This window comes from Cyprinodon variegatus, unplaced genomic scaffold (assembly GCF_000732505.1).
Source record: "Cyprinodon variegatus isolate N-32 unplaced genomic scaffold, C_variegatus-1.0 Scaffold140, whole genome shotgun sequence".
Lineage (NCBI taxonomy): Eukaryota > Metazoa > Chordata > Actinopteri > Cyprinodontiformes > Cyprinodontidae > Cyprinodon > Cyprinodon variegatus.
Genome location: NW_015150593.1, coordinates 586486 through 601255, shown reverse-complemented (window position 1 = coordinate 601255; position 14770 = coordinate 586486). Strand labels below are relative to the sequence as shown.

The window sequence follows — 14770 nt, the reverse complement described above, 5'->3', positions numbered from 1 at the left end:
ATGACAGGTCCTGATTAAAAACAACACCAAGATTTTTTAATTTATTATCTGAAATCAGTTTAATCCCATCCAAATTAAGAGACAGACAGCAGTTTCTTTTTCAAAGACTCTGGTCCAAAGACTATAACTTCTATTATGTCTGCATTCAGGAGCAGAAAGTTAAGAGTCATCCAGGTTTTAGTGTCTTGATCTATGCCTGTAATCTATGTAATGGGTTAGCTACATCTGGATTTATTGACAGATAAAGCTGAGATGACAACTATATCCAGAAAGGTATTTAAAGCCAGTAACTTCTTGCTGCAATGTAACAGTATTACAAACTGCACTGCTGTGCAGCCTACAATGCAGATATGTATCCATAAATCTCCTCTTGGTTTCTCTATTTCCAGGCTTGGAATACCCTGGACTCCCTGATGACACACCACTGCTGTGTGCTCAGCAATGAAGTGTAACAGATTATTTCTTTTATTTGGTTTTAAAGTGAACACTGAAACAGTTTATAGATGCATCCTAAATAAAGGTCTTTGAAAAGGTAACCAACAAATAACCAACAGACAAATGTTGCTTAGATTTTTAATTACCCTGAATATAGATTGATACAGTGTTGTTCATGATACAATTTGCAGAATCTGCAGAAACAAAAACGGATTACAAAATGATGAAGCAAATCTGTGAAAGGGAATTTAATTTACTTTAAATTCGTATATTTCTATATCTACAGATAGAAACGTTCACGTCTAATAAATGTAGCTCTGTATCATGCATTTTGAAGCTTTGGTACTATTTTTCCTTCATCCTAGTAGTGATCTTCTGTGCATATCAGTCACAAGAGCAAGTTATAGTGATCCAGTGTCCTTGATTGTACCAAATTGTAATAAAGGTTTTTTTTTCTCTACTTCCACATTAAAAGGGTTGACATTGGTGTCAATAATGGGCTCCATCAGGACACTCAGACTGACTGGCTGCAAAGCTCATTACATAACTTCCAATATGCATCAATTAGAGCCCACATTATTAGTGGAACATTGAAAGTAGATGTTTCACATTAGCATTCAGAAACTAAATGTTGTTTTCTATCAAACTGCTATAAAGGAAAAGGAAATTTGATATTCTGGCTATTTTATTAGATTTCTATCAACATTTTGAATAACTGTTCTAGTTTTTCCAGATTTTGCATTTAAAAAATGTTGATTAATTATGTTTTGAATGTAATGTTAATGCGTTTTTGGAGGCAATACGAGGTTAAAAACCAGGGATCCCTCAAATAAATGATCTATTCTCAATGTGAAATAGAGAAAGATAATGCTTATTAAAAAAAATATAGCTTGTTATCGTTCTTTTGTTGTTTTTTTTTAAATGTGCTTGCCAGTTCACATTCGGAGAAAATTATAAATATGTATTAAAAAAATAAATACATAAGAATTACATTTAACATACATTAACATTCTTAAAATGCTATTGTTTTGTTCAAATGCTCAACTGCTGATTTTATTAAAAAAGCCAACAGCTTGCCTCTAGAGAAAGTTTAATTTTTCCAGCTTGTTTCGCAGTTTATTATCTTTTTTTTATGCTGGCTGCTTTCTTGCTCATTGTATACCATGCTCCACCTATAAGAGGTGGAATTTACATTGTTACCACGCCTTTTATATGGGTTATTGGTCCTTGAAGGAAACGCTGTGCACTTTTGGCCATTTGTCGGGAATCATATAAGTTAACAAGATCTGGTTGATTATTCAACTCTTTTTAGTTCTTTTTTTTCATAAAGAGAAATATACAGAAAAGGCCAAACTAGTTTAATAATAAAAAAAATAGTCACTGATAATATTAGAAATTTAGACTTTATTTAGATAAAAAAATTAATTGAAATTCTTAGATTTAAAATGTTTCCTTATGTTAATCTAAAGGGAGGTTCAGCTAGAAAGATTCAGACTAGAATGAAGAAAGTCATTCTTTCCTGCATTTTCACTTGGTGATTCATTAAAAAAAACACCAAGTGATTAGTTTCTGGATCAGGTCTAGTGAAGAATTTACAGTAAATCAAAGTATTAATAAAAGATTAATTTAGTTCAGAAAATCAGCTAAACAATAGTAAAACATTATATGGATTATTTACACAAACTTATGTTTTCTTACAGGTCATGAAAATATAACATTAAAGATTCAAATGTCAGACATTCCATCCATCCATCCATCCATCCATCCATCTCTCCATCCATCCATCCATCCATCCATCCATCCATCCATCCATCCATCCATCCCTCCGTCCGTCCGTCCGTCCATCCATCCATCCATCCAACCCTCTGTCCGTCCGTCCAACCATCCATCTCTCCATCCGTCCATCGATCCATCCATCCATCCATCCATCCATCCATCCATCCAACCCTCTGTCCGTCCGTCCAACCATCCATCCATCCATCCATCCATCCATCCATCCATCCATCCAACCCTCTGTCCGTCCGTTCATCCATCCATCCATCCATCCATCCATCATCCATCCATCCATCCATCCATCCATCATCCATCCAACCATCCATCTCTCCATCCATCCTCCATCCATCCATCCATCCATCCATCCATCCATCATCCATCCAACCATCCATCTCTCCATCCGTCCATCCATCCATCCATCCACCCAACCGTCCGTTAGTCCATCCATCCGTCCGTCCCTCCGTCCGTCCGTCCACCCACCCACCTGTTAAGCTTGGACTGTGGGAGGAAGCACTCAGATGCTTAACATCCTCTGCCAATAGGTAACCCTTTTAACTCAGCACTTAATGTTTAAAATATTTCTCTTCCTCATGGATTTACGGATGGTACAAACAGGCTCTCATAACTGGTAACGTTTTATATTCTTTTCAGCAGTAAATATCAAAGAAAAAAAAATATCTTTAAGGTTTTCCTACTTTTAATGTAAGATTAATTGATTTCAATTAAACTGAAACAGAAACAAAAATGTTTAAGGTTAAAATGCAGAAATCCGTGCCTCCTTTTATAAGTAAGTTTTATAAACCTTTTGAAAAGAAAAGAAAGAAAAAAAAGATCATTGCATATCTCATTCTGCAGAGATGTCATTCACGTTAAGTGTATTATTTCTATACCAGGACAAATATAAGATAATTAGTATACTAATAAGTCAGTACTTTTGATGGTACAATTGACATTTGCCTTAAGCTTGACCTATGTGCTCAAGAGCATTATTTATTTATTTATTTATTTATTTATTTATTTATTTATTTATTTTATTGCATTGATTTCCACAGTAGGAAATGAGACACAAATGTTGAAATGTTTTCAGACTTTGAATTTGAAACTCTTAACTTCTGTGTAAAATAAAAGGAACGCTTTTTTAATGTGCCTCCCATACCTTAAACAATCATATATTCACAAAATATACAAATATTACTGTGTTTTCTTTTACTTTTCATAATCAACAGAAATATAATTTTTTTTTTATCCAAAGCTTTGTTTTACTACCTTTTATATAGCACCATCTACAACGAGTAGATAAGTCTGCATTAATTGGGTTGCTATAAAAACGTTAGATCAGAGGTCCTCAAGAGGGGGGCCTATTGCATGGGGGTCGCGAAAGTTTTGGTTGATTAGACTTTTTTTTTATATCCCCCCCCCTGCAATTTTTTCCACTAAATAAAATGTCTTTAAATCCACATTAACATGAATTCAACACACTGCAGTAAACAGATAAATGGAGGCAGAAGATGTCTTTCAGTCATCAATGCCAGTGGCGGTTCTAGGCCAAATGTACCAGGGGGCAGCTTGGTTTTCCTGGGGCCACAGAAAAGCAGGAAATAAAAAAACAGGGATTCAAATATATTAAAGTTTAATATATTATAATATATATTAATATATTAGGTTTAATTAAAAATTATATTTCTTATAAGGGTCAATATACATTCATAATTTAGGAATTTTATATATTTTTGACTTAATTTAAGTTAAAATTACAGTTTTCTATCAAATCTGAATTTGGACAAAAAAATAACTGATACATTCAGCTTTAAAAATTAGAGCAATTTCTTTTGAAAAAAAGAAATCTGGGATCCAATCTCAATATGGATCTTTTAAGCTGGGCACCGTTTCATTCACAACACCTGTCCCATCAACCAGGAATCACAATCCGAAATACTTTAATAATCCCAGGGAGAAATTACTTTCACTACATTACTCCATCTGTAATAGAGTGACTATAGGACCAGTTTGATAGAACACAATTTCATACTATATATAATTAGGGGGTCCCTGCTCCATCTCAACATCAGTTTGGGGGTCCTTGGCCTGGAAAACGTTGAAAACCCCTGCGTTAGATAACCACTTTAGCATTTTTAGGAAGAAAAAGTTTCCTTTATTATCCTTAAAAAAGGGGTGTCATGTGCTAGCACAGCCTCTGGTCATGGTTGTACCTTACAAAAGAACAGAGGGTGGTCAGCCTCCTACTGACCAACTCAAGCTACTAAATTGCTACTATCAGTCAAAACTGCTGGGCTTCATCCCTTCTTTTCCCTTGCATCATCCAACTGTGTCTTCCACTCCAAACTGCCAGAATTGATCTTTCCTTAGACAGCGCTGTCGTCTCTCGTGATCGTGCAAACACTTATATAAGTGAAAAAGAAATCAATACAAAACAGATGTGACTTCTCTTTACAAGCTCCTAATCATTCCCGTTATTGTTCAGAAAACACATTGTGACAGAGCTGATAATCAAATCATTGCAGCATTTTTCATCTCCTTTCTCTTTGAAAAGTCTGCATCGCTGCAGCAGGTTGCGTGTTTGGCACGCTGACATCAAAAGTCATTGTGCAAAGACACATTTGGAACATTTTAAACATATCCCTGTAGCGTCACACAGTAAGGATAAGAGAAACGAGGACCAAGGCAAAACTATAAGAAACACCTCCCCTTACTGGTAGGAAAAGGGTTAAGCCTATTACTGCAGACCAATCAGGACAGGGGGAGCACTGCAAACCTCCGCAGTAAGAGAGAGAGAAAGGGAGAGGGGGAACAAGGGAGCGAGGGAGGATGAGGAGAGCGAGAGAGTAGGAGATGGAGAGATACCGGGAGTGTGATGGTTTGCACTCTAATCCAGTCAGTTAGGTAAAGAGGAAACGTAACAGAGTTAGTTTGATGTAGATTACTCGCATAATAATCTAATCTGGTGAAAAAAAACAAGGACCTGAAGAAAAAACAGTGATGTTGCATACATCCATGAAGGACAACTCTTTGCAGGACTTCTGACTGGTGCTTATGAAGAGAATACTGAAGGCTTTTTCTTCTACAACAAGAATCTGATTTGTTTCTTTGAATGCTTTGTCAAATCATCAAGAATCTTCACTTGTCATCCTGCCGTTTTAAAGCAATGAAAGAAGAGGATGGAATGTGGTGACTGGACCTCCTGAAGAGCCTTTGTGTTTACTCCTGATGGTGAGCTTTGCTGGGTTTTGATAGTGCACCTCACACTTGTTGGCTTGATATAGAACCAGACTACTGTATGAATATGGTTTGCAAGATCAAATCATTATATTTTATAAACTTTGATTCGAGAAATAAATGATTTTGGTATCTTTAATTAGAAAGTGTGAGTCATGCAGCTGCTCAGACACATGCACAGCTGTCAGACTCTACAATACTAGAACTTTGACGGAGCACTTTTATTTCATGGTGGGAAAAATCCCCTGTTCTGTATGGAAACATGGTAGTGATGCAATGTACTCACTTAACATTTCTCCTGACATTTTAACTAATTGTTTGGCTGAAACAACCTTTAAAAAAGGCATAACTTTGATTGTAATAACAGACAGAGCTCTCCTAAGGGAGTACTCTTTACTAAAGCATCCGGTCATGAAAACTGAATTACCGTTTCATCAGTGCTGTGTCTTTATAAACAACCAAATGTCAGCGCTAACAAGCTTTGCTTATGATACGGGAAGATGAGATCTACTATTGTTAGTATTTTATTAAAACAAGCAGGATGCAAAGACCACAAAAACATAATCAGACATCAGAGGGTGGGCTCAATGTTTTTTGAGAATTTCCGTGCTCTCTGCTGAGAATTATGTTTATATTCACTCACACATCCCCCACACTCCCCCACTTACTCCTTCTGCAATTTCTCACTCCCCGTCTCACTCCCTCATTTCTTACTGTCTTATTTTTCCTTCTCACTTTAGGTCCAAAGACATACAGACGAAGGATATATCGATAACGTTCTGCTTCCTGATTTTAAATTGATGTCAAAGATTCCTGTTCTCTGGCTGAAGAAGCGGCTTCCATGACTTCATGAAAATGACCTTCTCATAGCCTGATGAAAAGAGCCACGACATTTCCACTTACCGCTGATCACACGTCTCATGGTGATTGGACATCCGTGAGGCAGCGGCATCACCGATGATGATTTAGGGTACTGCTTGTTGAGGGGAAACCTGGAGGCTTGCGCTTGGTTTACAAGTCAATGTTGGCTGGAGCCAGACATTTAATGACTGATGTGAAGGCTGGAGAGTGAAGGCCCTTTCCATTAGTGCCCCGTGGGGAAGCAAAGGCCTAGACACTGTCCGGTCACACTGACCTATTCCTGGCACAATCTGGACATCACCTTGATGCATGCTGGGGAACCGCCTTAATGCACTTTCTTCTGGAATACTTGCTAATGGATGAAAGCAATTTTCTAAATATACACATCTGAGAAACGTCTCATTATCCTCTGGCCGGAATAAAATAGATAAGCACTTGTTTGGATGCATTATATGCAACTTCCTCCAGTTCATTGCAAAAAAAAAAAAAAGACTTTTGTTCAGTTTTTTTGTATTTGAAATGCTATTTGGGAATTATGTGATACCTTAGAGGAAGTGTCTGACATCTTATCCCTTCTCCAGCTGATCTATCAATGTGTACGTCTTCCTCAAAGTCAATATTTACTAAGTATAGCTTTTGGTTTTTGGCCTCGGAGCTTGGGAAAAAAAGGCTGGAGATTTTGGTGCGACAGCCAGGTGCTTTTGTGTACCTCTGGGATGGACTGGCAGTAAAAGGAAAAGCCTCGCTGGGCGAACGGGACGCTGCTGGAGCAGAAACGGCTGTGTTTGGATGTGATGCTTCTCTCTGTGGATCCAGCATGGACTGCCTGCCCTAATTACACAGTCCTGGTATTCAGATAGTTCTGGAGCGAAGGGTAAATAAATCCTCCTTTGCTTTCCCTCATATTATCTTGAAAAATGTCTTCATTTTGAATGTGCAAGGCCATTTTACGGTAGCAATGACTTTACAAATACTTTTGACATTTGTCTCATTCTTAATCTAAGACATGGTTCTAAAATGACATGCAGTTTATTTGTGCATTTCAGTCAAAATAGTGCACATATTTTTATCTGCTCAGACTTATATATAGTATAAGTCCATCATATAGTGATATATTTAAGAAAAATGTAGTTGTTTCTTGTAAAATACATAATTTAAGCCAAGATCTATTAAAAAACATACTTATTTTAGCAATTAGAAGTATTCATGTAATAAAACAGTTTTAATACTAAAGATGAACCAAGTGCAGATCTGAGCAGGGATCAGAGGCCGGAAATCTGGTGTAAGGGTTTAGATTCTTTAGGGAATAAGCACAGACATGTATTTACAGCTACTAAAGATAAACAAGCTAATGAACTAAGTGAAAATGTTATGCTTTAAAATGAAACTTTAAATCATAAATCTGTATTTATTTTGTCCTTATTTAAGATTCTCAATCATCCAGGTCATAGTCATTTCAAAAAAAGAACATTAAAAACAATCCACTGGACATGCAAATTGAAACGGACGGTTCAATTTGCATGTTTTAAAAACAAAAAACAAAAAAAACAAGGCTTTGATGGCTTCTGTATAAAACCTCAAACTCAACGTCATTCCTGACATTTTGAATTGAAAAAGCTTCCTGGATGGGAAGCGAAACGTCTTCAAACTTGGAAACAAAGTCCAGTGGATTGTTTTTAATTTTTTATTTTTTTGGAATGACCACTTCTTAAATATACCCAGTGTTTATTTAGAAGTGTTCCTAAATGATAAATGACTGCTAACCATAAGGTTAACTTAGCTACGAAAGGAAGGTTAGTAAAACATTTTATGCCACTACTTCTGATTCCTAAGTCTTATAAAATTTTATGTAAAATTTTTATTAGCAAATCATAGGTCTATAATGGACTATTAAATTCTGACTGATATATCTCTGTATTGCAATTTATACTTTAGGAAAGTGATCTGCAAGGAAAATCAGGATATTAGACTTATCTTCAGTGGGATGTATTTTCCAATAACGACATTGTGTTGACATTTTTAATTACTTTTATTTTTAGAGATAAGATATTAAGAAACCAACTTATATTATAAGTTCTTTCTTCTTCTCCCTTTATGCAGGATAATGCATATTTTTCCCTGGCGACAAAAAGAAGCCACCATGAGCAACATCACTGTCACCGACAACACTGAGCCTATCGGCAGCGCCATGAGTCTGGCGACCTCCGACCCATACCCCTACCCTGTTAGCTTTCAGATCTCTCTAACAGGCTTCCTGATGCTGGAAATCCTGCTAGGTCTGAGCTCCAACCTCACGGTGCTTGCCCTCTACTGTATGAAGTCAAACCTCATTAGTTCCGTCAGTAACATCGTCACCATGAATCTCCATGTGCTGGACGTGCTGATCTGTGTGTGCTGTATCCCCCTAACAATCGTCGTAGTGCTTCTTTCCGTGGAAAAAGACATGGCCCTCGTCTGCTGTTTCCACGAAGCCTGTGTCTCCTTCGCAAGTGTTGCCACTGCTGCAAATGTGCTCGCCATCACCCTTGACCGCTATGATATCTCTGTGAAACCAGCCAACAGGGTGCTGACCATGGGCCGTGCTCTGGCCCTGCTGGCTTTGATTTGGCTGCTGTCCTTCATTAGTTTTCTTGTCCCCTTTATTGAGGTGGGTTTCTTTGCTCACAACCAGACTAAGATAAATCAGACAGAGGTGGAGAATGAGGTCCTCAGCAACGAGTACAACTATGAACCCGGCCTCTATTATCACTTGCTTGCTCAGATCCCAATTTTCTTCTTTACGGCCATTGTTATGCTCATCACCTACTCAAAGATCCTGCAGGCGCTCAACATTCGCATAGGTACACGTTTCCATGCCTCACAGAAGAAAAAGGCTCGCAGGAAAAAGCGCCCATCCATGACAGCCATGTCAACACAACAAGAGGCCACAGATGGATCCCAGGGCAGCACCAGCCGCAATCCCACACTAGGGATGCGCACGTCTGTCTCCGTCATCATCGCCCTACGTAGGGCTGTCAAGCGCCACCGAGAGAGGCGAGAACGTCAGAAGAGAGTTTTCAGGATGTCACTGTTGATTGTGTCCACCTTCCTTTTGTGCTGGACGCCGATCACAGTTCTGAACACAGTCATCCTGAGCGTGGGCCCCAGTAATCTTATGGTCAGGTTAAGGCTAGGTTTCCTGGTCATGGCTTATGGAACCACCATTTTTCACCCCCTGCTCTATGCCTTTACAAGGCAGAAGTTCCAAAAAGTCTTAAAAAGCAAGATGAAAAAGCGAGTGGTGTCGATTATTGAGGCTGATCCTACCCCTAATAACGCTATCATTCACAACTCCTGGATCGACCCAAAGAGGAACAAAAAGGTGACGTTTGAGGACAAAGATGCAAAGTTGAAATGTCTTTCTTCTGAGGATGTAGAGTAAAATAAAACCTCATTATCTTAAAGGGAAAAATAGTCAAAGCAGCTAATATTGACTTCAAGTCATCATTAAAAAGGGAAAACTGTAAAATAATATGTGCAATAAAATGTAAAAATGTAGAAGGTGGATTATTTATTACTATTTATTGAGAACTGAAACACATTTCTTAGATGTATTATTGTATTGTAGATATTGCATGACTTTTGTAACAGCAACAACGAAACATGTACATAGCGTTACATGTACAGAATAGGCTAAACAAGATATTTAAATAGAGAGAGTAATAGGAATTGTTATGTAAACGTATATTTATAATAAATTTTGTGTTCACATCTGATGCAGCGTCCTATTCTCCAATCCCTCGGGTAAAATGTTTGTGAATCAGTAACAGCTTTGAGATTACACACATTTATCATGTTGCCACTTTTTCTTGACACCAGTCCCAGCGGTCTCCAGCGACAGCTAACCTTATTGCTTGGGAGGGTTCGAGAAGAGAGCCCTAATACGGAAATTTTACAATAAATACAAGAGAGGGACACAGCTGGGTCATAGATAGTGCAGGAGAAAGGTTTAGATTAATTATCATATATATATATATATATATATATATATATATATATATATATATATATATATATATATATATATATATTCACGTGTGTACAGTACATTCAAGCCATGCCAGGGGATCACAGATTGCATGAATGATTGAAGACTAAATTAGACTTTTGAAAATCCAATACCAAAGTCGGCCAGAAGATGGCAAAAGTGCATCTATATCTAGTGTAAATGAAGGCTGATTTACTTGAAACTAGATCGTCTACGTGTGTCAAAGTGATCGTAGAGACGTTCCCGCCCCCTCCGGAGACATTCTGGTGCAGCTTTAGCAAATTATAGGTGACCGCAGACAGGAGGCCTCTGATTGGTCAAACCTACCTCCTCTCTACTCTATTCCTGTTTGGTACCATACTGGCTTATTTTGTTCGTGGTGGAAAAGATTTTTGAAGTTGAACCAGCTAGGAGAGCGAGGTGCGAGAACGCTGGGACCCTTTTTCCGCCTGGATCCCCGCTCTTTTTCACCCTTACGTCCCTCGATTGTTGCACAAACTTGCCCCGGCTTCCTCACCGCCTCGGCCGTATCTAGACCCACAGCTCGTTCCTGATTGTCCCTCTTGCGTTTTGCCGTCGAATAACATAGCACAGACCATGCTTCAATATTTGGCATAAATCCAAAAATATCTGCGTCATACCTGTGAAAAGCTCACTGCGACACACTGCTGCGGGAGTATAACCAGGCTGTAAGAGGTCGTGTTCAGTGAGGAAAGCACAAACCCTTATTTTTAACTACATACACGGTCAGTGATTGATGCTGGTAAATCAGCTGTTGCCGTAGCTCCCGGCAAACATGTAGTGTAGGCCAGCGGACCCCCAACCTTTTTTGCGCCACGGACCGGTTTTATGTCAGACAATATTTTCACAGAACAGACTTTAAAGTGTGGGGGGTAAATATGATCAAATAAAATGATACACCTGGCATAAAATGAAATACAAACAGCATAAAAATAAAACTCACCATTATGTTGAATTAGTGGGAGCCCTGATTCTGAAACAAGCCATCTACTGTAGGGGTAATCGGAGAAAATGACAGACGAAGTGTGCTCCTGATGTCCAGTCTGCTCCGTAGCTTTGTTTTGGTCGCTGTAACCGCAGAAAATCCCTCTTCACAAAGAAAGGATGTTATAGATAGGATGCGTTTTGAACTGAATTAACCTGTGTCAAGAGGCACAGATGCACCGACTGATGTAATTGGGAGAGAATACCGCAATGCTTTACATTTATCAAAATAAAACATCACTCAGACTCTGATCTGATATATATTTTTTTTTTTCTGAGCGGCCCGGTACCAAATGACCGACGGACCGGTACCGGTCCACGGCCCGGTGGTTGGGGACCCCTGGTGTAGGGGACCGCAAGAACAGCTCCCGCCCCCTTCTTCTTCTGTTTGGCTAATGCTGTTAGTTTCAGATCGCTCCTTTGCTACCATTGGCTGACAGACACAAGGGATTTTGTTTGTCTTTTTAAAATGTATTCGCCGTCAATTTATTTTCGAGTGATTTTTTTTTTACCCACGGGCAAGCGCTATTAGCAGGAAATCCGGCCCTATGGCCGGATTACTTTAGTCGCTGTGAATCATTCTCTTTACTGGTTAAATGATAATACAGCTGACCAGAAGGATTTTTAAAGACCTAATTTGGGATGGAAAGGGGAATAAATCTTATCCAAACTTATCTAAAACTTGTAGATTGATATTAAATGCTAGGTCTGTGCCAGAATGCAAACCCAAAGGAATGATCTTTTCCATTTATATTAACAGCATTGGTAACATTTTCACAACAGCACACTTGTTTTTGTTATAACTAAATTTGAGCTTCTGCAGGAAATTGCATGAGAGGGCTAAAGAACATGTTAGTGTGGGTGAGTGTACATATTTTACCTCAATGTATAATTTGACTCTATGTGGAGAAGAAATCATAAATAATCATTTCTAACTGGTGCAACAAATTCAAGTTTCTAAATCACTGAAGGAGCGCACTGCCAAACCACAATATTATTTAAAAAAAAAGAGCTCAATATGTTGTTAAAACCCTGTAATTAATCTTACAATTACGCCTCAGATGAGTATCTGTGAACTTCTGACCGATACTGTACACAGAGGAGAGTAAGGGATGTTAGTGAAGAAAGAAAGAAAAAGAAAAGAACTGTTCAGGAAGTACTGTTTAGAGTTGGACAATCGCACACACATTCCACAGACACAACAGGACACCATGCTTTTCATCACCCAGCTGACATTAACCAGATGTAATCAGATTCTGGTCTGCTTCTTCTTTTCTCCCCCTCTGCCATAGATTTTTACTCAGTTAGAAAAAACAACAACAAATTGCCTAATTTAAGACGAATAATTGAAAACAACACAATGCAAAAATGAGAGAGGGTAAATTACGCTCATTGTGGTAGAAACAATTAATTCCTGCAGTTGGTGCAAACAGAAAATGTATGTTTTTTTACAAAGTTACTGGAAGTTGTTTCAGAATAACCTATTTAAGCAAATTAAATCGACATTTTAACAACAACACAAAGGCTTTATGATTCAATAAGGTTAATGAATTCTTAAGTTGCTGCACCTTCACATTTTTGGAAGGAAAATATTTCTATTGGGGTAAACATACAGCCATGGAGGAAGAGAAAATAAAAGCTGCCACCTAAAGCATTCAGTGTTCTATTCAGGTGTGGAGATAGATGGGGGGCCAGGGGTGGCCATGGCCACCCTCAGCTAATCAGCAGCCACCCCGGTGGCCACCCCTACCATTATTTCCCTCTAATACAGACGTGGCAGCAGTAATGCTCTCAAGTGGAAAGTTCTAACTTATTTAACATTTTAATTCTTCAGATGTTAACAATTACTTGACAACAAAACCCCCCTGTGGTTAATGATGCTCATCAATATACTTTTTACAACTAGATTTTGTCTTATGGGGTAAAGAGAAAATTATGTCTCTGCAAGTCATTTCTGAGTCTTCGGTGAAATTAGAGATAAATAACTACTTTTAATAATAAGTAATCCATTAAATGTTGATATACTTACTTGTAAATATTATTTCTATGCAGTTCTATGAACGGTTATTGATAAAAGTATGTTAGTAATGACAATTAATAAGATGTTCGCCCCAAAACTCAAACCTGAAAGAATTTAGTCCACTACACCTTTAATTTAGACAGCATGGATGTTTAAATATATGCTTCTATTTGTTAGCAAAGGCTGTAGGAAAGTATAGTTAGTCTTTATTTAGAAAATGTCATTAATTTTCCTGTTGAAATTGTGTGGATTGACTCTGAGGTTCTGGTGCCTAACTACTTTCGGACACCCCTGAGTGTACATTGGTTATTGCCTGGCAGAGATGGCAAAAGTACTCACTTTCCGTACTTGAGTAAAAGTACAGATACTTGTTTTAAAAAATACTCTGGTAAAAGTGGAAGTACTGATTAAACTTCTTTACTCAAGTAAAAGTAACAAAGTACAGGCTTGTAAATTTACTTAAAGTATAAAAGTAAAAGTAGAAACCACTTTTTTCATGCCGTTGCCTACATTTTAAATGGATGTCTGCCAATAGGACTAGATCTCCGTTGTGTTCATTTTCAATCATCTCGTCGTCCATGCTACTATGCTAACGCCACCGCCACCAAGCTGCAATGATTTGCCGCCAATGAATACCGCCGAATCTGTCGATTCATCTTGTAGTAGTGCGTCAAATGCAACGTAGATTCCCATCCAATTAGATTGAATTTGGTATTGATAACGTGAAAAATAATAACGGTAACTCCATTGAAATGATTCAAAACTAAAGTAACGAGCCAATTTTTAAAAATGTAAGGAGTAGAAAGTACAGATATTTGTGTAAAAATGTAAGGAGTAGAAGTAATAAGTCGTAATAAAAATAAGTAGTAAAGTAAAGTAAAAATATCAGAAAAATCTACTGGAGTCCATAACGAAGTATTTGTACTTCGTTACTTCCCATCTCTGCTGCCTGGCCACCCTTATTAAAATATTCTAGCTACGCCTCTGGTTCTATTTAATGGTAAATCTAGAAGCAGACGGTCAGCACCACATTTTATACGGTGGCACTACCTGTGCAACCTGCACATCATTCTCAACAATCACTTTCTTATTGAAGTGTATGCACACAGAGAACTCCAATTTCAATGCTCAGAGTAGAATAGAATAGAATAGATTAGACTAGAATACCAACATGAGGAAATTCTACACAAAAATCCTGTTCCATGCTACCCCCCCTCTTCATCTCCATAATGAACCTATTACATGTGTCCCTTTGCTGTCTCACACATGGTAGAAGACCGGGGAGCCTATTTGAAACCATAAAGCTGTTGGCTACCAGACTGATTGCACAGCCACAATCAAATCCATGTCTGGCTGTCAGCATCTGGTTAGTGGCACAGCAGAGAAAATTGATGTGGGAATATTGAGGCAGGCAA

General features: G+C 38.1%; 1 protein-coding gene across 1 annotated transcript; it reads left to right on the top strand.

The window, feature by feature from the left end:
* The first annotated feature begins 5044 nt into the window (after nucleotides 1-5044).
* LOC107086012 (probable G-protein coupled receptor 22) lies at nucleotides 5045-10037 on the top strand. Its single transcript, XM_015376732.1, has 3 exons — nucleotides 5045-5436; nucleotides 6183-7177; nucleotides 8404-10037. Exon 3 carries the CDS (start codon nucleotides 8408-8410, stop codon nucleotides 9722-9724), a length of 1317 nt encoding a protein of 438 aa, XP_015232218.1. The 5' UTR covers nucleotides 5045-5436; nucleotides 6183-7177; nucleotides 8404-8407; the 3' UTR covers nucleotides 9725-10037.
* Nucleotides 10038-14770: the final 4733 nt, after the last annotated feature.

Bases quoted from the DNA above. Each gene is read 5' to 3' on its own strand.
- LOC107086012 (XM_015376732.1), top strand. From the start codon at position 8,408: ATGCATATTTTTCCCTGGCGACAAAAAGAAGCCACCATGAGCAACATC.